Source organism: Petromyzon marinus, chromosome 19 (assembly GCF_048934315.1).
Source record: "Petromyzon marinus isolate PM22_M1 ecotype Great Lakes invasive population chromosome 19, UKy_Petmar_22M1.pri1.0, whole genome shotgun sequence".
In the NCBI taxonomy this organism is placed as follows: Eukaryota; Metazoa; Chordata; class Hyperoartia; order Petromyzontiformes; family Petromyzontidae; genus Petromyzon; species Petromyzon marinus.
Genome location: NC_133685.1, coordinates 1107968 through 1131316, shown reverse-complemented (window position 1 = coordinate 1131316; position 23349 = coordinate 1107968). Strand labels below are relative to the sequence as shown.

The window sequence follows — 23349 nt, the reverse complement described above, 5'->3', positions numbered from 1 at the left end:
TTTTGACCCCCCCCCCCCTTTCGTCACACGGCGTCACAAAAAGTCAGACCCCCCTCAAATATGACGTCACAAAGCTCTGCCCCCCCCCTCTCCAAAAATTGAAACATGCTTCAAATCGCTTTAAACTATTGTAATTGTAGGGCGTGTTTAATGTGGCGAGCACTCTGATGTTGTAGGAGAAAACATTTATTAAAAAGTATATTTAATTAAGTAGAACGTGTTGTCTATATTTATTTAAAGTTGCGATATTTTTATGTGACGTCACATTTCTCAACCCCCCCCCCTCGTCACACATCGTCACAAATGTCTGACCCCCCCCCACCCCTAGGTGCGTGATGTTATGTATGGACGGCCCCTTAACAGGTGCTCGCTAAAAGCATTTGCCCCAACAGTCCGATGCAGACTGGTACATTTGTCTTTGTTGGTCCGTAGACGCAAAGTTTCCTGAACAAAGAACCCCTGCTACGCTTCCTCGTTGTTGAGTGAATGGTTTGTTGATTGGCTGGTCTCGGATGGAAGAACACAAATTGCTGGGCACCACTCTCCCGAGCCTTCGCTTCGAACGCGCCCTGCCACGGCACCCCTCGGCCTGATCACCACGGAGTCCGTGTGGAGTGGCCAAGGGCGTCCTTCTGGAGTGGCCAACGGGGTTCGTGTGGAGTGGCCAGATACCCACACAGTCACCTACTCATTTACCCAGTCAGCCACTCACCAATACACTCGGCCACACACTCACCGACAGTCACCCACCCACACACTCATCCACACACCCACACACTAACCCACACACCCACACACTAACCCACACACCCACACGCTGACTCACCCACACACTCACCCACACATTCACTCACCCACACGCTCACTCACCCACACACTCACCCACACATTCACTCACCCACACACTCACCCACACACTCACCCACTCACACACCCACTCACCCACTCACTCACTAATCCACACAATCACCTACACACCCACACACTCACTCACCCACACACTCACCCACACACTCACTCACCCACACACTCACCCACACACTTACCCTCATTCGCATACGAAAGTCAGAGTGGCTTCCTCCTCCGATGAGCACTGAGACAGCTCTGGGCCAGTTGTTGAACCAGATGTTGAAATGCGACATTCCTATGGCGGGGGCAGGCCTATTTCGACGACAAATGATGACTTTCCCACGAAGTTGTACTTTTTCGATTTGAAGCTTTCGTGACTGCAAGGATTCATCTTCTTTGGTTCTTTCGGTAAAGTCACGTAGAATGAGAATAAAATTATAAAATAACACAATAAAATTCTCACGACGTTTCGGCCACAACGCAAGCGGCCGTCTTCAGGTGAAAGGTACAGAACTGTCGGGACGACAGAGCTTCAATGAAGCTCTTGAAGCTCTGTCGTCCCGACAGTTCTGTACCTTTCACCTGAAGACGGCCGCTTGCGTTGTGGCCGAAACGTCGTGAGAGTTTTATTGTGTTATTTTATTATTTTATTCTCATTCTACGTGACTTTACCGAAAGAACCAAAGAAGATTAAGTTGTACTTGTTTTATTTATTAATTTTATCCACCCCAGAGGGATTTCAGCAGCAAGGGCGCAGTGATCTCTCGGGCTCGATTTCATGGGCGTCCTGCTACGGTACCGACGGCACCGTTGTTGCGCAGCACAGGGACCACAGGCTGAGTCAACCTCACGACCAAGATTGGAACTGGCAACTTTCGATTGAGAGCAACTCGATCTATCGTTGGCCGGACGCCCACAACTCTCACTGTTAGCGAGTAGCACCTATTAAGGTCGTAACGGCACACGAGGGGGTGGGTGGCCGTCTTTGTCTCCCTCGTGGCGATGTTTACACATTGTACCAGGTACTCATTTGAGGCTGAGTCGACCTAGGGGAGGTCCAGAATTGGTTCAGATAATTATCAGTGGTGTTGACCGTGAGCAAGAATCGAACTCAGGTCGCCGGGGTGATGTTGCAGTGCTTCTTACCCCCGCACGCACACGCGTGAGTATAAAGAGGTCCTTCATGAGAGGCGAGACACCCACACCACTCAAGACATCCCGGACCTGTCCGACTCGCTCGGCCAGCCGCGCGTCATGCACGCACGCGCGCGCAAACACACGCGCACACACACAAAGACAGGCACACACGCAAACACACACACACGCGCACACGCGCGCGCGCGCACACTCAAGTGTTAACATTGACCGAGGCGAGCCGGCAGGATTGAGGGCCTGTAACAAGCACTTGGTTGTTTTTGTTCCCAATTGGCAGTCATTCTCTCGGGTTCAAGTCGAACGACAATCATCGCCACCACCACCAGCAGCAGCGCGCCCCCCATCCTCCTCCCCCCTCCCCCCCACGAGAGTCGGTGGGGACCGCGCTGCCGGGTACAGCGACGGCGGCTGTACCCGTGCATGTTGAACTTATTTCTCACCGTGCGCAGCCAACCGTGCTCATCGGAGGTGTGGGGTGGGGGAAGGTCAAATTTAAAAGTGCAAATTTAAAAGTGCATAGCACCAGTGGCTTCCTAGCATCGGAGGAAAGAGCGTTCCAGACGGCCGCAGAAGCGCATCTGAGAGCGCCGCGCGATGCGGTGACCACCACCGTCTTTGTTCGATGGCAGCAGCCAGAAGCCGCTGCTGCTGCTGCTGTTACGAGGATGAGCGGGGTATGCGTGACGAGTTATGTCCCTTGACATTAGTGCTGTGTTGTTGCTGGCAAGGCAGCCTGCTGATGCGATTCAGAAAGCCGAAAGCGGCCCAGAGTTTGCTCTGTTGTTTTTGAAACACGATTGCCGAGCACGCCGAAAACATGCGAGCGGCCAGCAACAAACAGCACTGTTGTATTGTCAACGATTGTAATTGGTGAGAGTTAACGCGTTTCTTGACGACTTGGGAAAGGCTTTGGGAGAAGAGACGTTGGTTGGCAGGAGGGGAATTCCTAAGCGGGCGGAGCAGTGCGAGGGAAGAGGCAGAACGACTCCGTGCTTAAACAAATTCTTCTGGATCATATTTGGGTCTCGAAGTCCAATAGGCCGGTGGGCTAACTGGGGGGTGGGGGCTGTTTTGAGTGTGGGGGGGGGGGGCACCAGGGGGGTGCGGGGCACGGGGAAACCCACCCCGTGTGGGCCTCTCAACGCCTTCAAACTAAACAAGGAGAGGTATTACATCTTACACCGTGGCATTGAAGCGCGTTCCCCCCTCCCCCAAAGCGCTGGGCCCGGGGCTATCGCCCCGATTCGCCGTACGCCTCGGGACGACTCTGGGTGGCACTGAGCACGCGCTTTGACCCAAACGTCGCCCTATTGTGTGGGTAGGCGAGCTCGCTTCACATCGCCATTAAACCCGCTGGGCCGTTAGGGGGCATTCAAGATTAAGGACGTGCGAGGTGACTACGACGATGCTGCTGCTGCTGCTGCCAAACTCGCCCAGAGCGCAACGAGTTCGCGACTCATCGCGCGGTGCGCACACGCGGACGGGGCCGAGGGCGCGCAGCGCGCAGCGGCCAGCAGCTGAGGGCACGAGCGGGAGCAGCACGGAGAAGAACCAAGGTCCGGTGTAGGGGACATCTGCAGCCCTGGGTCAATCCACGGCTGGATAAGGACCTGCCCACGCCGTGTGTGTCCTATTTGACCATTCTCGAGCGTGTGGGTCAGTGTGGAATGTCGAGTGCGCAGGGTTTAGTGTGAAACCAGTGGCTGGAGCTGCACCAGACTATTGTTGCCCGCAGTGCCCGTAGCACCCGGTTATGCATGGTGGTGGTTCGCCCATCCGAACGCTGTCCAGGCTCAACTCCTGCTTAGCATCTGAGATGGGATTGGGCGCATCCCGGGGCGATTGTGGTCACGTGCGAGCGAGTCGAGAGGAACGTGGAATTGCGGCGACGACGACGCCGATAGGCAGTTCCGTTGTGCCCGCGGGGCAGCAAGCGGCGTCTGCCGCCCGCACAGAGCGGCCCTCCCCCCCCCTCCTCCCCCTCTCACTGTCGCTGCGTGCTGCTTGTGGGCAGCGCGAGCCTAGCGCGTCGCCCGCTCCGCCGGGCTCCTGCAGTGACTCACGGCGGCAGGCGGCGACGCCTCTGCGGCACGTGGACGCCGTGACGTCACAGGCCAAATTAGGACCGTGACGTCATCGCCAGCAGCAACCTTGCGCTATCCACTGCTGTGCATACCCCGTGCCACACAATGAGTGGTTCTTTTTTTGTTTGGAACATTTCGTCGTCGAGACATGAACCTGGCAACAAATGACCACTTCACAATCGTCAGAGCAGCGATGTCACACGTCAATCAATCATCCATACATCACAAACTCCCCCCCCACTCCCGTTCATCATCATCCACGTGCTGCCGCTGGTGGTGTTGGGAATGCGCGCGGGCTGACTGCGTGCCCCACGCCACCCACGCAGCAGCGGCAGCCCCCATCCCTTGGGCGGCGAGCGACGCAGAACGTCCGTGGCCTCCGGGTGGGCCGGTGTGGGTGAGGGATGCGAGCGAGTGAGCGAGTCTTGTGGTTCAAGTCTGTCCTGCCCTCCACCCCCTCCTCCCGGAGCCGCACCTAGCCCCTGCCTCTCCGCTCTGTCACTTGAATCTCCCCTGCCCGGGTGAGGGTGGAGCGTGTCGTGTGTGCGTGTGTGTCGCCTGTGTGTGTCGTGTGCGGGCGGGCGGGCGGGCGGGCGGGCGGTCGGTCCCACTGCCTCGCTCACGCACGCCACGGGCACCGCTCACGGCCAGCCCGCCGACATCTCTCCGCCTCCCTCGCTCGCTCTCCCCGGCTGCTCGCGATCGCCGATCTCACGACCGCCGACTCCGTCGATGCCTTCGTGGTCACCTGCAGTCGATCCCCACCGGCCCAGGTACGCGGCGTTCGAGATCCACGCCCGTGTCGTGCCATCCTCGTGGTGGTTGGTTTCGTTTTGGTTTTTTTCCACTGCCTTTTCGTGCCGCGCCGTGTTCGATGAGCCAGTGTCTTGAGTGTTCGGATGAAAGTGTCCTCGTTTCTATGTCAAACGCAATCTAAAGTAGCAGGCAGAGAGATATGTTGTGTTTATCTATGTCATAGAGACATACATACTTACACTCGGGGCTTAATTTATCACTGAATATTTTCTGAATCGTTCATAAAGTGGTTTTCTGGCTGTAGGTATACTGGATGTGGTGTGCTGGCTGGAAGTATACTGGACGTGGTGTGCTGACTAGGTGAGCAAATGTTTTCCGGGTCACGGAACCGGACAAACTTAGATATGATTTGTTGTGTGGTCTGTGCGTGTTTACCAGGTGTGTGTGTTTACAAGGTGTGTGTGTGCGTGTTTACCAGGTGTGTGTGTGTTTACCAGGTGTGTGTGTGCGTGTTTACCAGGTGTGTGTGTGCTTGTTTACCAGGTGTGTGTGTGCGTGTTTACCAGGTGTGTGTGTGTGTGCGTGTTTACCAAGTGTGTGTGTGTGTGCGTGTTTACCAAGTGTGTGTGTTTACCAAGTATGTGTGTGCGTGTTTACCAGGTGTGTGCGTGTTTACCAGGTGTGTGTGTGTTTACCAGGTGTGTGTGTTTACCAGGTGTGTGTGTGTTTACCAGGTGTGTGTGTGTGTTTACCAGGTGTGTGTGTGTGTGTTTACCAGGTGTGTGTGTGTGTTTACCAGGTGTGTGTGTGTGTGCGTGTTTACCAGGTGTGCGTGTGTTTACCAGGTGTGTGTGCGTGTGCGTGTTTACCAGGTGTGTGTGTGTGTTTGTTTACCAGGTGTGTGTGTGTGTGTGCGTGTTTACCAGGTGTGCGTGTGTTTACCAGGTGTGTGTGCGTGTGCGTGTTTACCAGGTGTGTGTGTGTATGTGTGTGTTTACCAGGTGTGTGTGTGTATGTGTGTGTTTACCAGGTGTGTGTGTGTGTGTGCGTGTTTACCAGGTGTGTGTTTACCAGGTGTGCGTGTGTTTACCAGGTGTGTGTGCGTGTTTACCAGGTGTGTGTGCGTGTGTGCGTGTTTACCAGGTGTGTGTGTGTTTACCAGGTGTGTGTGTGCGTGTTTACCAGGTGTGTGTGTGTGTGTGCGTGTTTACCAGGTGTGTGTGTTTACCAGGTGTGTGTGTGTGTTTACCAGGTGTGTGTGTGCGTGTTTACCAGGTGTGTATGCGTGTGTGCGTGTTTACCAGGTGTGTGTGTGTGCGTGTTTACCAGGTGTGTGTGTGTTTACCAGGTGTGTGTGTGCGTGTTTACCAGGTGTGTGTGTGTTTACCAGGTGTGTGTGTGTGTGTGTTCACCAGGTGTGTGCGTGTTTACCAGGTGTGTGTGTGAGAAGATGGTTTCAAATTAAGCAACCATTGGAAAGATGTTCTAAATCGAACTAAACATTAAACTAATTTCAATGGTACAGTATATTTTTCAAGTAGTGGTACCCCAAACTTTCGCAGCTCTTATATAAAATTCCCTTTTCACACCATCAATAGGTAAACTCCCCCCCCCCCCGCGCCAAACAGCAAGTCCACCGGCACGTACACCACCTCTTTTCTAAAATCGGCCAATCAAATGCTAATTTTTATGCTAATTTCTTTGTCAGGACACCTTGTTTGCTCGCACACAGCTTAAAGGTCCGCGGTCTGAGCGTGGTTGTGTTTCGCTAAATTCTGCTGTTTGATTTGTACTAGGTGCCTCGGTGAATGTATATGCTCTGACTTTAACATAGCTATTTCTGTGACCAGTTGCAAGCTAATCACTCAGCTATTTCAATGCTAAATTCTACGCTAATTCCTTTGTAAAGGGGTGCCTCTGCGGATGTGTATACTTTAACTTAGCTATTTCAATGCTAAATTCTATGCTAATTCCCTTGTCAAGGGGTGCCTTTGCGGATGTGTATGCTTTAACTTTAACATAGCCATTTCTGTGGCCAGTCACAAGCTAATCACTCAGCCATTTCACTGCTAAATTATATGCTAATTCCTTTGTCAAGGCGCTTTGTTTCTTCTCACACAGCTTAAAGGTCGTGATCTGAGCGTGGCTTTTTTCACTCCAGCGCTGTCCTCCAGACAGTCTCGTCCCTTCACCTGATGAAGGCCGCTTGTGTTGTGGCCGAAACGTCGTGATTTTTGTTATTTTATCTTTTTTACCTACGTGACTTTACCCAATAGAACCAGAGAGTGTGTGTGTGCGTGTTTACCAGGTGTGTGTGTGTTTACCAGGTGTGTGTGTGTGTTTACCAGGTGTGTGTGTGTGTGCGTGTTTACCAGGTGTGTGTGTGTGCGTGTTTACCAGGTGTGTGTGTGCGTGTTTACCAGGTGTGTGTGTGTGTGCGTGTTTACCAAGTGTGTGTGTGCGTGTTTACCAGGTGTGTGTGTGTTTACCAGGTGTATGTGTGCGTGTTTACCAAGTGTGTTTACCAGGTGTGTGTGTGCGTGTTTACCAAGTGTGTGTGTTTACCAGGTGTGTGTGTGCGTGTTTACCAAGTGTGTGTTTACCAGGTGTGTGTGTTTACCAGGTGTGTGTGTGTGTTTACCAGGTGTGTGTGTTTACCAGGTGTGTGTGTGTGTGTGTTTACCAGGTGTGTGTGTTTACCAGGTGTGTGTGTGTGTGTGTGCGTGTTTACCAGGTGTGTGTGTTTACCAGGTGTGTGTGTGTGTTTACCAGGTGTGTGTGTGCGTGTTTACCAGGTGTGTATGCGTGTGTGCGTGTTTACCAGGTGTGTGTGTGTGCGTGTTTACCAGGTGTGTGTGTGTTTACCAGGTGTGTGTGTGCGTGTTTACCAGGTGTGTGTGTGTTTACCAGGTGTGTGTGTGTGTGTGTTCACCAGGTGTGTGCGTGTTTACCAGGTGTGTGTGTGAGAAGATGGTTTCAAATTAAGCAACCATTGGAAAGATGTTCTAAATCGAACTAAACATTAAACTAATTTCAATGGTACAGTATATTTTTCAAGTAGTGGTACCCCAAACTTTCGCAGCTCTTATATAAAATTCCCTTTTCACACCATCAATAGGTAAACTCCCCCCCCCCCCGCGCCAAACAGCAAGTCCACCGGCACGTACACCACCTCTTTTCTAAAATCGGCCAATCAAATGCTAATTTTTATGCTAATTTCTTTGTCAGGACACCTTGTTTGCTCGCACACAGCTTAAAGGTCCGCGGTCTGAGCGTGGTTGTGTTTCGCTAAATTCTGCTGTTTGATTTGTACTAGGTGCCTCGGTGAATGTATATGCTCTGACTTTAACATAGCTATTTCTGTGACCAGTTGCAAGCTAATCACTCAGCTATTTCAATGCTAAATTCTACGCTAATTCCTTTGTAAAGGGGTGCCTCTGCGGATGTGTATACTTTAACTTAGCTATTTCAATGCTAAATTCTATGCTAATTCCCTTGTCAAGGGGTGCCTTTGCGGATGTGTATGCTTTAACTTTAACATAGCCATTTCTGTGGCCAGTCACAAGCTAATCACTCAGCCATTTCACTGCTAAATTATATGCTAATTCCTTTGTCAAGGCGCTTTGTTTCTTCTCACACAGCGTAAAGGTCGTGATCTGAGCGTGGCTTTTTTCACTCCAGCGCTGTCCTCCAGACAGTCTCGTCCCTTCACCTGATGAAGGCCGCTTGTGTTGTGGCCGAAACGTCGTGATTTTTGTTATTTTATCTTTTTTACCTACGTGACTTTACCCAATAGAACCAGAGAGTGTGTGTGTGCGTGTTTACCAGGTGTGTGTGTGTTTACCAGGTGTGTGTGTGTGTTTACCAGGTGTGTGTGTGTGTGCGTGTTTACCAGGTGTGTGTGTGTGCGTGTTTACCAGGTGTGTGTGTGCGTGTTTACCAGGTGTGTGTGTGTGTGCGTGTTTACCAAGTGTGTGTGTGCGTGTTTACCAGGTGTGTGTGTGTTTACCAGGTGTATGTGTGCGTGTTTACCAAGTGTGTTTACCAGGTGTGTGTGTGCGTGTTTACCAAGTGTGTGTGTTTACCAGGTGTGTGTGTGCGTGTTTACCAAGTGTGTGTTTACCAGGTGTGTGTGTTTACCAGGTGTGTGTGTGTGTTTACCAGGTGTGTGTGTTTACCAGGTGTGTGTGTGTGTGTGTTTACCAGGTGTGTGTGTTTACCAGGTGTGTGTGTGTTTACCACCACACACACACATGCTTCGCGAGTGTCGCCTGTGTGTCTGTGTGCTGTGAGGACGGCACTGCTCCGTGTTTACACGAGGCACTCGTTGTCTCTATGCCCCGCAGTGATGTAAGTGGCTTCAAGTGAGCCGAGATGACCCAGCATCTGCGCCGCAGAAACCCACCCGGGGCAGCGAGTCGAGCGATCGGAGAGAGCCACCCCACCTGTGCGCTCCCGTCGGCTCTCTCGGCCACGTCTCAGTGTTGTACACCGCGCGAGCGCACCCAGGATAGCCTCGCCGAGTCTCGCGACTCTTCCTCGGGAGGGTCCTGCCAGGGGAAGACGATGTGCGCGATCCCGATTGAGTAACGGTCAGGAATCACGCGCAAGACAAATGTTTCAGCACTTGGGATGTTCGGCCAATCGCGTGGACGTTGCGTGTTCGGTTTCGTCGTGGGAAGAGGAGGAGGACTCTGGAGCAGCCGGAAGAACCTCCCCCCCCCCCCCCCCACAGCAGCACAGGCGGAGGTCTCAGAACGTCTCGCAGAAAGGCGCCCGAGTCGGGGATCGAACGCAGCCGGCGCTTCTTGCTGAGAGGGGCGAGAGTTGACACTTGCGACAATCTGCCGCCCCCAAATTATATAAGTGGCCCACGTGTGTGTTGTAGTAAGTCGTCTTGTGGGGGGCTCAGTAACAACCCACGTGTGTGTTGTAGTAAGTCGTCTTGTGGGGGGCTCAGTGACAACTCACGTGTGTGCTGTAGTAAGTCGTCTTGTGGGGGGCTCAGTGACAACTCGCGTGTGTGTTGTAGTAAGTCGTCTTGTGGGGGGCTCAGTGACAACCCACGTGTGTGCTGTAGTAAGTCGTCTTGTGGGGGGCTCACTGACTACCCACGTGTGTGTTGTAGTAAGTCGTCTTGTGGGGGGCTCAGTGACAACTCACGTGTGTGTTGTAGTAAGTCGTCTTGTGGGGGGCTCAGTGACAACTCACGTGTGTGTTGTAGTAAGTCGTCTAGTGGGGGGCTCAGTGACAACCCACGTGTGTGTTGTAGTAAGTCGTCTTGTGGGGGGCTCAGTGACAACCCACGTGTGTGTTGTAGTAAGTCGTCTTGTGGGGGGCTCAGTAACAACTCACGTGTGTGCTGTAGTAAGTCGTCTTGTGGGGGGCTCAGTAACAACCCACGTGTGTGTTGTAGTAAGTCGTCTTGTGGGGGGCTCAGTGACAACTCACGTGTGTGTTGTAGTAAGTCGTCTTGTGGGGGGCTCAGTGACAACCCACGTGTGTGCCGTAGTAAGTCGTCTTGTGGGGGGCTCAGTGACAACTCACGTGTGTGTTGTAGTAAGTCGTCTTGTGGGGGGCTCAGTGACAACTCACGTGTGTGTTGTAGTAAGTCGTCTTGTGAGGGGCTCAGTAACAACTCACGTGTGTGTTGTAGTAAGTCGTCTTGTGGGGGGCTCAGTGACAACTCACGTGTGTGTTGTAGTAAGTCGTGTAGTGGGGGGCTCAGTGACAACTCACGTGTGTGTTGTAGTAAGTCGTCTTGTGGGGGGCTCAGTGACAACTCACGTGTGTGCTGTAGTAAGTCGTCTTGTGGGGGGCTCAGTAACAACCCACGTGTGTGTTGTAGTAAGTCGTCTTGTGGGGGGCTCAGTAACAACTCACGTGTGTGTTGTAGTAAGTCGTGTAGTGGGGGGCTCAGTGACAACTCACGTGTGTGTTGTAGTAAGTCGTCTTGTGGGGGGCTCAGTGACAACCCACGTGTGTGCCGTAGTAAGTCGTCTTGTGGGGGGCTCAGTGACAACTCACGTGTGTGTTGTAGTAAGTCGTCTTGTGGGGGGCTCAGTGACAACCCACGTGTGTGCTGTAGTAAGTCGTCTTGTGGGGGGCTCAGTGACAACCCACGTGTGTGCCGTAGTAAGTCGTCTTGTGGGGGGCTCAGTGACAACTCACGTGTGTGTTGTAGTAAGTCGTCTTGTGGGGGGCTCAGTGACAACCCACGTGTGTGCTGTAGTAAGTCGTCTTGTGGGGGGCTCAGTGACAACCCACGTGTGTGCCGTAGTAAGTCGTCTTGTGGGGGGCTCAGTGACAACCCACGTGTGTGCTGTAGTAAGTCGTCTTGTGGGGGGCTCAGTGACAACCTACGTGTGTGCTGTAGTAAGTCGTCTTGTGGGGGGCTCAGTGACAACTCACGTGTGTGCTGTAGTAAGTCGTCTTGTGGGGGGCTCAGTGACAACCCACGTGTGTGCTGTAGTAAGTCGTCTTGTGGGGGGCTCAGTGACAACCCACGTGTGTGCTGTAGTAAGTCGTCTTGTGGGGGGCTCGCGCACCTGCCGTACTCCAGCGCGGCTGCTTTGTTCCACAACTGCGGCGCCGTTGCGCTCCGGGGTGTAACGGCGCCGCAGACGCGAGGCCTCGCCGCCTCTCGGCCTCTCTTTGTCGCCGCGCGGCTCCCAGCTGCGAGTCCGCGTGACGGCGTCTCGCGACGTCGCCGTCACGCGGCCCGCCCGAGGCGACGGGGCACCCGGAGCCGCCCGAGGGTCACGTGGCCTCCCGTTCATCCCAACGCCGCTGCTGCTGCTGCTCTCTTTTAGCGGAGGCAGGAGCGGTAAAACCGGTTTCCATTCCCGCGTGTGCGTGCGTGTGTTCAGTCGGGGGTACAGCTGGTGGTGCATCTACCATCTCAGTCGGCCAATCCATGCCACCTGCTGGTGTCTGTGCCGAGACCTCCTGGCAGCAGCGAGCCTTCGACACTTCACGTGGCCTCAGAGTGCACCTAGCCTGGCACAGGCGCTGTGGTGACGTCATCGTCAGCTCGTGGCGAGTGCTGTTATTGGTGTGTTCGGGGGAGCGGCAGCGTAGTGGTTAGCGCTTCGCTGCGCTTCGAACCCGGCTACCCGAGTTCAAGTTCCGCTCACGGCCAACACCAGTGACGATTATTCAGAATCGGTCGTGGGCCTCCCCTAGGTCGATTCAGCCTCAAATGGTGTGGAAACATCGCCACGAGGGAGACAAAGGTGCCCGGCCGTGGTACTGGCTACTCACCCCCTTGAGTGCCGTTCCGGCCTTCATAGGTGCTGCTCGCCAACAGCATTTGCCCCAACAGTCTGTTAAGGCTACACGGGGGATCTTTGGCTTTGTAATCGAGGGAGCGGTGGCGCAGTGGTTAGCACGCCCGAGTTCGAGTCCCGCTCACGGCCAACACCAGTGACGATTATCTGAATCGGGCGTGGGCCTACCCTAGGTCAACTCAGCCTCAAATGAGAACCCGGTGCAGTGTGTACATGTCGGCACTGGGGAGACAAAGGTGGCCGGGCGTGGTGTTGGCCACGCCACGTGCACCACGCGAGACTGAACAGGGTGTTCTCTAGCTAGACAGGGTGCTCTCTAGCTAGACACGGTGCTCTCTAGCACCGCTTGCCCCGTGCGTGACGTGCAGGGTCACAGCGCGCGTTGAGAGTATTTGACTGCGCTACATTCCCACGTGATAAGCCGCTTCGCTAAGCTATCGTTTACGGCCAGGTCGCTTCTGAAAAGAGCTATGTAGCTCAGTGGGCCTTACCTGGTCAATAAAATCGTTTATATTTTATGTAGACGTTTTAGTTCATGCACCAATCTCAGGTATGCCACTTGTCAACTTGCCAGTACCCCCCTATATGTGGATGTTCACCAATACTCTGCAGGTATCTGTAATTATATCCCAGGGATACATTTATCATGCAAGATTTTTCGGGATCTCCTGAACCCCTTTGCCGAACCCTGACAGCAGGGGGGGGGGGTGGAGGGGAAATGTTTTTCTGGAGCTCAGCCCCGGACACCTCCGGTTGAAATCAAGCCCTGATGTAGACGACACGTGGCCGTGATGACCACTGCAGAGGTTGTTGCACGCGAGCTCTCGCTGGCCGTGTCATGTAAGAGGGTTGCCTCTGAAGTCGCACCATCCAATTCGACGGCTCGGGCCTGAGTTCTTAATCACGGCTCGGTTCGGGCTTGGCTCTGGCTCAAGTGAGCCATGGCTCAAAGCCATGCGATTAACTTGAGCCGGCTCTGAGAAAGACCACAAGCAACGCTGAGGATTTTCCATGGACCGGGCCACGGCTGAGCTGCTCACTCGTGCATCTTTGGAAGCAACTTGAGCGGGCTCCAGCCAGAGCCGAGCCAGAGCCGAGCCGTGTTCGATGCTGAGCCAGAGCCGAGCCGTGTTAGATGCTGAGCCAGATCCGAGCCGTGTTAGATGCCGAGTCGTGTTCGATGCCGAGCCAGATCCGAGCCGTGTTAGATGCCGAGCCAGATCCGAGCCGTGTTAGATGCCGAGCCGTGTTCGATGCCGAGCGAGATCCGAGCCGAGTCAGATCCGAGCCGAGTCAGATCCAAGCCGTGTTCGATGCCGAGCCAGATCCGAGCCGTGTTAGATGCCGAGCCGTGTTCGATGCCGAGCCAGATCCGAGCCGAGTCAGATCCGAGCCGTGTTCGATGCCGAGCCAGATCCGAGCCGTGTTAGATGCCGAGCCAGATCCGAGCCGTGTTAGATGCCGAGCCGTGTTCGATGCCGAGCCGCCACTCAGCACTCCGGCCCGAGTCAAGGCCGCTGCTGACAGAGGGAGGGGAAGCGGCCGGGATGAGGGCACGGCCCCGGTCGAGGCGGCCACGTCGCAGCCCCCCAGAGAATCGAGACGCCGGTTTGTGGTCGGGCTGTCTAGACCCGCCGCAATTGCGGCTGGCCACATGAAAGATGCTCGGGAGTCATCAACGTAACCCGAGGTCGACTGCAGCTTGTGCACGTCACGTGTCGGGAAAAGTCACACACCTTTTGGATCGATGTCAAGTAATATTGTCCTTAAAGGAAAAGTCATCCCCACCAGGAGACGGGTCGATAAAAGCAGGGTACCACTTTGTGGGGAAGTCAACAGTGGCTGTGTTATGGTGAGACTCACCCCCGCCATAGGAATGTGGAATGTTCACCACCACCCCAGGGCTGTAAATGGGAATTGAGCACCAGGAGGCTCGGATGCTCATTGGGGCAGGGAGTCGCTGTGACAAGGGAGATGTACACACAGTGATGTACACACAGTGACAAGGGAGATGTACACACAGTGACAAGGGAGATGTACACACAGTGACAAGGGAGATGTACACACTGAGACAAGAGAGATGTACACACAGTGATGTACACACTGAGACAAGGGAGATGTACACACAGTGATGTACACACTGAGACAAGGGAGATGTATACACTGTGACAAGGGAGATGTACACACTGAGACAAGGGAGATGTATACACTGTGACAAGGGAGATGTACACACTGAAACAAGGGAGATGTACACACGGAGACAAGGGAGGTGTACACACAGTGACAAGGGAGATGTACACACAGTGACAATGGAGATGTACACACTGTGACAAGGGAGATGTACACACTGAGACAAGGGAGATGTACACACAGTGACAAGGGAGATGTACACACTGAGACAAGGGAGATGTACACACTGAGACAAGGGAGATGTACACACTGAGACAAGGGAGATGTACACACTGACAAGGGAGATGTACACACAGTGACAAGGGAGATGTACACACTGAGACAAGGGAGATGTACACACAGTGACAAGGGAGATGTACACACTGAGACAAGGGAGATGTACACACTGAGACAAGGGAGATGTACACACTGTGACAAGGGAGATGTACACACTGAGACAAGGGTGGAGGGGGCGATTGGAGGGGGGGAGATGGAGGGGGGATATGGAGGGGGGGGGATGGAGGGGGGTGGAGGAGGGGGATATGGAGGGATGGAGGGGGGGGTAAGACTTGTCTCCCCACGTTGTTTCAACATCTGCGTCGTCGGGACATGGAATCGAACCGGAGGGCTTCGGGTCTCAAGTCCCGCCATGCGCTGCTCACCGTGCCACCAACTGCCTTTCGCTTCTCACTTTAAAGAAGTCAACTTGTTCATCGGTGTTGCTGCACACTTCTGTCGATACGGAAAACCGGTTTAAACCGGTTTTTCCGGGGTTTTATTTTTTCCACGCGGTTACAGGCAACGCAGCAAGGATCCTCGATTTTAACCGCCCGACTTTTTCCGGACCTGAGTGGCGTTTGCGTCAATTTGTGTTCTTGCAGCGCAGCCAAGGCAGCAGCAGCAGTAGCGTCTCAGCGTTGTTGGTCAAGAAAAGTGAATTTGTGTTGAAGGCCCCACGGAGTGAGTGGCGTGCGTGGTGTGTGCGGTGCTTCTTTCGAGCCACGCAATAATGTTTAATTATAGAGATGGAACAGTGCAGTCGTAAACCCTTCACGTCGCAAGCAACGACGTCAGGAAGTTTCGTCTCATCCACAGCGCTTGGAGGTCACAACAACTCACTCACTCAACTCACCCCATCGCTCAACTCACCCCATCGCTCAACTCACCCCATCGCTTAACTCACCCCATCACTCAACTCACCCCATCACTCAACTCACCCCATCACTCAACTCACCCCATCACTCAACTCACCCTATCACTCAACTCACCCACTCACCCAATCACTCAATTCACCCAATCGCTCAACTCACCCACTCACCCAATCACTCGCCCACTCCCTCACTCATCCGCTTACTCACTCACTTAGCTCACTCACCTAATCACTCACCAACCCACCCACTCACTTAACTCACCCGCCCACTCACCCACCCACCCGCGTACTCACCCACCCACTCGCTCACCCACCCACACTGCATGTCACACCACTTATTTTTTCGCTTCCTCCCTCCCACTGCTCCACTTTGTAAATTCACCTCCCAGCATCGTCGTTATCATCGTCATCGCCTCTTGCCCTCCCCCACCAAGCTCGACTCAGAACAACAACAACCTCGCTCGGTTCCAGACACGTGTTGGTGATTTTTATCCCTGACGGTGTTGATCATAGCGCTGTTTGTTGAGTTCCACGGGAGAGTGGTGGTGAGTGGTGCTTAGTTCCACGGGGAGAGTACTGGTGAGTTCCACGAAAGAGTGGTGGTGAGTTCCACGGGGAGAGTAGTGGTGAGTTCCACGGGAGAGTGGTGCTGAGTTCCACGGAGAGAGTACTGGTGAGTTCCATGGGGAGAGTGGTGGTGAGTTGTGGTGAGTTCCACGAAAGAGTGGTGGTGAGTTCCACGGGGAGAGTAGTGGTGAGTGGTGGTGAGTTGTGGTGAGTTCCACGGGGAGAGTGGTGGTGAGTTCCACGGGGAGAGTGGTGAGTTGTGGTGAGTTCCACGGGGAGAGTGGTGGTGAGTTCCACGGGGAGAGTGGTGGTGAGTTGTGGTGAGTTCCACGGGGAGAGTGGTGGTGAGTTCCACGGGGAGAGTGGTGGTGAGTTGTGGTGAGTTCCACGGGGAGAGTGGTGGTGAGTTCCACGGGGAAGAGTGGTCGCTAACCAAGGCTCGCAGTGTCGGATTAACAAGGAACGCACAGGCTATGATGTTGATATCGCTTTACATGTTTGCTTAAGTTTCATTTTCTTTAAGCGCACGTGTGTGCACAGGTGTGGGAGACTCCATTCTGGTTGTGTACGTGCCTGTGTGCCTGTCTCTGCGGGTGGAGCGCAAGTGCAGTGGTTAGCGAGCTGCGCTACGAATCCGGCGAGTTCGATTCCCGCGAGTTCGATTCCCGCTCAGGGCCAACCCCAGTGACGATTATCTGAACCGGTCCTGGGCCTCCCCTAGGTCCACTCAGCCTCAAAATAAGTTCCCGGTGCGGTGTGTAAACATCGCCAAAGGCGGGCGGGTGGGCGTGGTGCTGCCCCCCACTCCCCCCCCCTCCCCCCCCACTCCCCTCCTCACTCCCCCCCCCACTCCCCCCCCCACTCCCCCCCCCCACTCCCCCCCCCCACTCCCCCCCCCACTCCCCCCCCGTGTGCCATCCCCAGCGTCACGCGAAGTGTTCGCGTGTCGCTGTGCGCACGCCGTGGGCCGCGCTGTGACGCCACCGTCCTGTCGCGCCACTGCGTCAGCCCTGCGTGCCGCTGGCTGCGTGTGACATCACGATTCGTCTGTGCTCGTTTGGCAGCCCGCGACTCGAAGTCTCGCATGATGCGGGGTCGTGTGCTGGGTTGGTGGTGGTGGGGGGGTAGTTGTGCCCGGCTGTGCGGGAACAGCGGGACGGACGGCATTCCGCGGTCTCGCTGAGCCGCCGCTGCTGGGGTGTGGGTCTCGTTTTTATTTGATGGCAGGACGGATTGTTGGTTGAGAAGCAATGACGGGAAAGGTTCCCCAATTCCTCACCCGCCTCCCCCTCTACAAACCTCCCCCTCTACAACTCGCCTCCTCCCTCCTACTGGGACAGAGCACGCGCGTAGGTTTCGCAATAGGCGGTGAATGACGAAGTGAGTGGCTTGCGCATCGCCCACGCCGCGGTTATTCGAGTCACTTGGGCTCTGCATTTTGAGCCATCGCGCATCCTACGGTCAGCCCGCCGCCTGGCTTCACGGACGTGTTCAACTCTTTTTCTGCTTCTGCAATTGGGGATCGTGAATCTGTGCATCGTGTACGGCGACTGTGCGCGCACGGGCCCACACAGACGCATATCTCCCAGGTAGCCTGCAACAGACTGCTGGGGCAAGTGCTGCGAGCGAGGTAGCACCCATGCAGGCCACAAGGGTGGCGGCGGTGTGGCCGTTGTTGACTCATCGCACCCAGGCACTCGCTTCAAGGAGATCGAGAAGAGGCCTCGGACCGGTTCAGGTAGTCGCTACCGATGTTAACCCGTGGCCCGGAATCGAACTTGGATCATTTGATTTGTTTGATCGCAGTGCACGAACCACCGCACTGGGACAAGTGCTGCTAGTGAGCACCGGTGAAAGCCGACACGGCACACGAGGGGGTGGGGTGGCCAGCAACACACTCGGCCGCCTTTGTCTCTCTAGTGGCGATGTTTAGACGTCGCACCAGGTACTTATTTGAGGCTGAGTCGACCTAGCGGAGGCCCAGGACCGGTTCAGATAATCGTCACTGTTGTTGGCCGTGAGCGGGAATCGAACTCGGGTCGCCAGGTTCATAGCGCAGCGCATCGCTAACCGCGTGACACTACCGCTCCCCGCACACACACTGACACACACACTGACACACACACTGACACGCACACTGACATGCACACTGACACGCACACGTCCATGCCTCACATTCCAGCTCGCATACCACCATCTCTTACCTCGCCTCCCCAAGGGGACACTGGGGCTCCATTCCTGGAGCCCCAAGAATGGACGTGAGTTCTATGATCGAGCAGATAGGACGCATAGGGAAGGACGCGTCAGGTAGGACGCGTCAGGTGGGACGCGTCAAGTAGGACGCGTCAGGTAGGGCGCGTCAGGTAGGACGCGTCAGGTAGGACGCGTCAGGTAGGACGCGTCAGGTGGGACGCGTCAGGTAGGACGCGTCAGGTGGGACGCGTCAAGTAGGACGCGTCAGGTAGGACGCGTCAGGTGGGACGCGTCAGGTGGGACGCGTCAGGTAGGACGCGTCAGGTAGGACGCGTCAGGTAGGACGCGTCAGGTAGGACGCGTCAGGTGGGACGCGTCAGGTGGGACGCGTCAGGTAGGACGCGTCAGGTGGGACGCGTCAGGTAGGACGCGTCAGGTGGGACGCGTCAGGTGGGACGCGTCAGGTAGGACGCGTCAGGTAGGGCGCGTCAGGTAGGACGCGTCAGGTGGGACGCGTCAGGTAGGACGCGTCAGGTAGGACACGTCAGGTAGGACGCGTCAGGTAGGACACGTCAGGTAGGACGCGTCAAGTGGGACGCGTCAGGTAGGACGCGTCAGGTAGGACGTGTCCTACTTGACGCGTCAGGTAGGACGCGTCAGGTAGGACGCGTCAGGTAGGACGCGTCAAGTAGGACGCGTCAAGTAGGACGTGTAAGGTATGATGTATCGTAACCTCCTGCAATGCGTGTCCATTTAACGCTCGCTTGCTCGGACGTCCCGTGGTTTCCTCTGCTCCGACTCTCGTGGCAAAGTGTGACCAAGTCGTTGGTGTTGACAGCGGCGACACTCGGGGGCGAGTCTGGGACATGGCGTGCGTGTGTGCGCGTGTGTGCGTGTGTGCGTGTGTGCGCGTGTGTGCGTGTGTGCGTGTGCGCGTGTGCGTGTGTGTGTGTCTTCACAGCGGTAGCGCGCTGTGCTACGAACCCGGCCACCCGAGTTAAATTCCCGCTCACGGCCAACACCGGTGACGATTATCTGAACCGGTCCTGGGCCTCCCCTAGGTCGACTCAACCTCAAATGAGTACCTGGTGCGATGTGTAAACATCACCACTTGGGAAACAAAGCGGGCCGGGCGTGGTGCTGGCCACCCACCCCATCGTGTGCCGTGCCGGCCTTCACAGATGCTCGCTAACATCACTTGCCCCAACAGTCGGTTAAGGCTACACGGGGGATCTTTGTCTTTACAGCCCGATCGGTGGATACGCAACTAAGTGGACCCCTCGGTGGACGCCCTGGCTGGAGAGATGAGGCCCTGCGAGTCGGAGGGATGCTCGCCGTGCGAGTGACGCCGGGTCTCGCCGAGAGGGGGGCCATGGTGTCGCATGCCCTGGGGCCAGAGGGCCCCCCACCCTGCCAGCCCTACAGCAGGTACGTCATCATCATCGTCATCACGATCAATCCACTGCTGGATGAAGGCCACCCCATGCTGCATCGCGAACCTTCGCGGCTCCGAGATTCCACGACCCAACCGGCGCCCGCACACACGAGCCCACGAGCCCACGAGCCCACGAGCCCACCCGATGTCCACCTCGTCAGGGCTGGCGCCGGGAGATGAGCGTATCCCCCGTGCTCAGCAGCACCGGGAGGCGACCGGACCGCTGCGAACGGCGCATGCGCGCCTGCGTTTACCCCGGCACGCGTGCCCGCAAGTAGAAGCCGGAGCGACGAGTGCGCCCGTCACGCGGCCTCTGCGCTCGCTGCCCCCCCCCGCCCCCCCCCCGCCCCCGCAGGTACCAGGCGCTGATGGGGTGCCAGGTGACCCCGCGCGACCCCGGGAGCCGGGACTCGCGCGGCTCTCGTCGGCCGCACGATCCGCGGCAAAACCACGTCCACCGTCGCCTGCCGAGCCCGCCGGACCGACGGCACGGAGGGAACGACGGGCGGCGGCGCGACGGCGACCGGCAGCCCAACGGGGCGCCACCCCCCGCCGGCCCGAAGGCGCTCGGCGTGCCGGGCGTGCCGTGGCCGCTCGGCGGCGTGGCGAGCGGGGACCGGAGGAGCAGGGAGCTTCCCGATGGCGGCAGCTCGGTAAGACCCCTCACTGGTGCGCGCGGAGAGAAATGTCATCGTCGCAGCCGTCGTCATCATCATCTATCCGCTGCTGGATGAAGACCTCGCCAAAGGGATCGCTGCCACCCAGGGTGTTGCGCACTGTGCAACACCGTGAAAGCTTACCGGATTCCTCCAACACATAATAAATATTTCTATTCGGATGATCCTGGTGAGCCGTTTTGGATTCCTGGCCACCCCTTGGTCGGCCCACAGTGGCCAGCAGAGCGAGGAGACATCGAAGGAACTCCGTGGTGGGAGCCAGGGGCGGTCCGTCCATATCGCCGAACTCGGCGGGCGCCTAGGGCGCCAAGTTAAGTGGGCCGTCAAATTCGAGGAAAAAAATACAAGTAAAATAATGTAGATGCCATTATTCATAATCCCACGCGTGTACAGAGGGAATTTGAATTATAATCAATTTCTCAACATTTCTCAGAATGTGTTGGTTGGGCAGACAGATGGACGATCCGAATAATTATCCCTCTGTTTAAAAAATGACGCTCAAAAAAACTTAAAGGGAAATTAGTCGCAAAATATTTCCCGGGCACCAGCTGCTGGCAGCAGCGAGTCGAGGGCCGCCCCTGTGGGGAGGCCTTCTTCCGAAGTAGCTCCGGTCTGACTTGAGGCAGCTGGTCTCTCTGTGGGCTCTTCTTGCCTCGTCACGTGAAGCCAGCTTGTTGTTATTTGTCCTGATGCACCACTGCCATCGAAGTCGGGGAACGGCTCGTCCCGACGACAAGAGACGAGGGCCTTGGCTCGCATTCCAGCGTCGTTCCCAGCGATGCCACGCTGCTTGCCGTGCAGTCGACACGCCGTCCACCGCATCGCTGCTGTTGCTGTTTGACCCCCTTGCTCCGATTCCTCTCACCCGGACAGGTGCCCCCGTGCCAGCCCCAGGGCCAGCCCCAGGGCCAGCCCCAGGGCTCGGCAGACGGCCCCTGGGTGGTGCGGGAGGAGAGGCTGCAGGAGGCGGCCACCATCATCCGTGCTGCCGTCCTCGCCTACCTCACCAGGTGCCCGCATCACCCCCCTGTCACCCCCCTGTCACCCCCCTGTCACCCCCTGTCACCCCCTGTCACCCCCCTGTCACCCCCACCCCCCTGTCACCCCCTGTCACCCCCTGTCACCCCTCTGTCACCCCGCTGTCACCCCCTGTCACCCCCCTGTCACCCCCTGTCACCCCCCTGTCACCCCCACCCCCCTGTCACCCCCTGTCACCCCCCTGTCACCCCCCTGTCACCCCCCTGTCACCCCCTGTCACCCCCCTGTCACCCCCTGTCACCCCCCTGTCACCCTCCTGTCACCCTCCTGTCACCCCCTGTCACCCCCCTGTCACCCCCTGTCACCCCCTGTCACCCCCCTGTCACCCCCCTGTCACCCCCTGTCACCCCCCTGTCACCCCCACCCCCCTGTCACCCCCTGTCACCCCCCTGTCACCCCCTGTCACCCCCGCGTCACTCCCACGACGGACATTCCGCGCTGTGGCCGGATGGGCAGGAGGGAGCGCCTCGTCGCGATGCGTCCAGCCCGGTGGTCTGGCCGGGACAGCCCCCGTGTCCGTGCCGCATACGGTCACCGGCACCGACGGGACCGGCTGAAACGAAGCCCCAAATTGGCGCGCATTGTTCCGACCACCGGACGCGTCCCCACCAGATCCGGGCGCTAGCTTTGCCGTGCCCCCCCCCCCCCCTCCACCCCCTGCTAGGCGCTGGTTCCTGCGGCTACGAGCGAGCGCCGTCCGCATCCAACGCCGGTTCCGCGCCGTGCGGCGCCGCCGTGAGCGCTCGCGCCTCCGTCCGGCGCCGGCGACCCCGCCGACCGGGGCCCGCCGGGCCCGTCCGGTCGGCGCCGGCCACCCTCCCCCTCTTCCGCCGGCGGCACGCCGCGGCTCCCCGGACGCGACGGCGCCCGTGTGGGTGCACAGAGACGCCGCGGCGGCCGACGCGGCCGACGCGGACGACGGCGTCGCCAGCGGCGAAGGGAACGTCGGACTCGCCGCCGCGACGGCGCTCGACGGGCAGAGCGTCGTCCTGGCGCCCTCCGCCCCGGCCGCTCGCCCCCAGCAGGGGGAGTTGGCGCCACCGCGTCCGCCTCGATCCGCCCACGGGCACGAAGGCGGCGGTGGCGGCGGCGACGCCGATGAAGACGACGCGGTGTTCCTGAGCGAGGAGCTGCGGAGGCCCGGCTACACCCGCGTGTTCCTGCCGCGCCGCGCCGCCGCCGCCGCGGTCGCGGGCGGCCCGCCGGCGGCGGCGGCGGCGGCGGCGGCCCCGTCGCCGGACGCGCTGTCGTGCCGCAGCGACGACGAGTGGAGCTGGCGCCGCGGCGACTCGCTGGAGGGGGGCCACGGCGCGCGGGCCGACGCGGCTGTGTCGCTGCGCCGGGGCCGCCGCCTCCTGTCCCCCGACCGCGAGTTCCGCTACTCGGTGGGCACCTACAACAGCTCCGTCTTCGGCTACGGCTCCACCGACATCCCCTCTGCGCTGGTGAGAGCCGGGTGGCGGCGGCTCCGGCGAAGAACACCGCTCTTGTCTGGCGCTCGGCGGGTCCTTGGCCGCCATCGTCTCTGCCCTCCTCTTGGGTCCTCTGCCCTCTTCTTCCTCCTCCTCATTTGGTCGTTTGCGGAATCCCTTTCCTCCTGCATCGTCGCTCTCCCTCGGAACCGATGTTCGGGAATACTGGAGGACCGGCTCATGATCATGAGGAACGATGAGGGAGAAGGAATGAAAAACGTAGAGCATGTGCAGAGGAGGGATGAAGAGGCTCGTCGCTCGCCCGGGAGGTAGGGGGGTTGTGTTTGTGGGGGGGCCGGTGGTAGAGACTAACGCCAGAGTGGCAGCCAGAGGAGGGAACGCACCGCGGAGGACGGAGCGATGGCGCCGGCTCGCGTGCAGGATGGATTGTCGCACCGTGAGTCCGCGAGAGACGGTGACCACCTCGGGGAGACGTTCCTACGGCCAATGCCGATTGGTTGGCGTACTGCGCCACGAACCTGGCGGGCCGAGGTCAATTCCCGCTCGCCAATATA

At 57.3% G+C, this 23349-nt stretch overlaps 2 protein-coding genes across 5 annotated transcripts in view; one reads left to right on the top strand and one right to left on the bottom strand.

The window, feature by feature from the left end:
- Positions 1–1539: 1539 nt before the first annotated feature.
- LOC142925111 (uncharacterized) lies at positions 1540–15473 on the bottom strand. The gene is made up of 4 exons (XM_076067979.1): positions 15469–15473; positions 13631–13779; positions 9250–11519; positions 1540–5021 (listed from the first exon to the last, which is right to left on the bottom strand). Exons 1-3 carry the CDS (start codon positions 15471–15473, stop codon positions 9952–9954), a joined length of 1722 nt encoding a protein of 573 aa, XP_075924094.1. The 3' UTR covers positions 1540–5021; positions 9250–9951.
- LOC116943961 (unconventional myosin-X-like) overlaps positions 4196–23349 on the top strand; it is a 34977-nt gene continuing 15823 nt past the window's right edge. Inside the window, exons 1-6 of one of the 4 annotated variants that reach the window (XM_076068027.1) lie at positions 4775–4861; positions 5149–5204; positions 19460–19640; positions 20003–20300; positions 21198–21334; positions 22027–22807. In XM_076068027.1, the coding sequence (XP_075924142.1) occupies positions 19540–19640; positions 20003–20300; positions 21198–21334; positions 22027–22807 (1317 nt within the window). In that variant the 5' untranslated portion in view covers positions 4775–4861; positions 5149–5204; positions 19460–19539. Of the gene's footprint in view, positions 4862–5148; positions 5205–14873; positions 16126–19459; positions 19641–20002; positions 20301–21197; positions 21335–22026; positions 22808–23349 lie in introns of those variants that run through there. The other 3 variants (XM_076068025.1, XM_076068026.1, XM_076068024.1) reach the window with 3 other exon arrangements.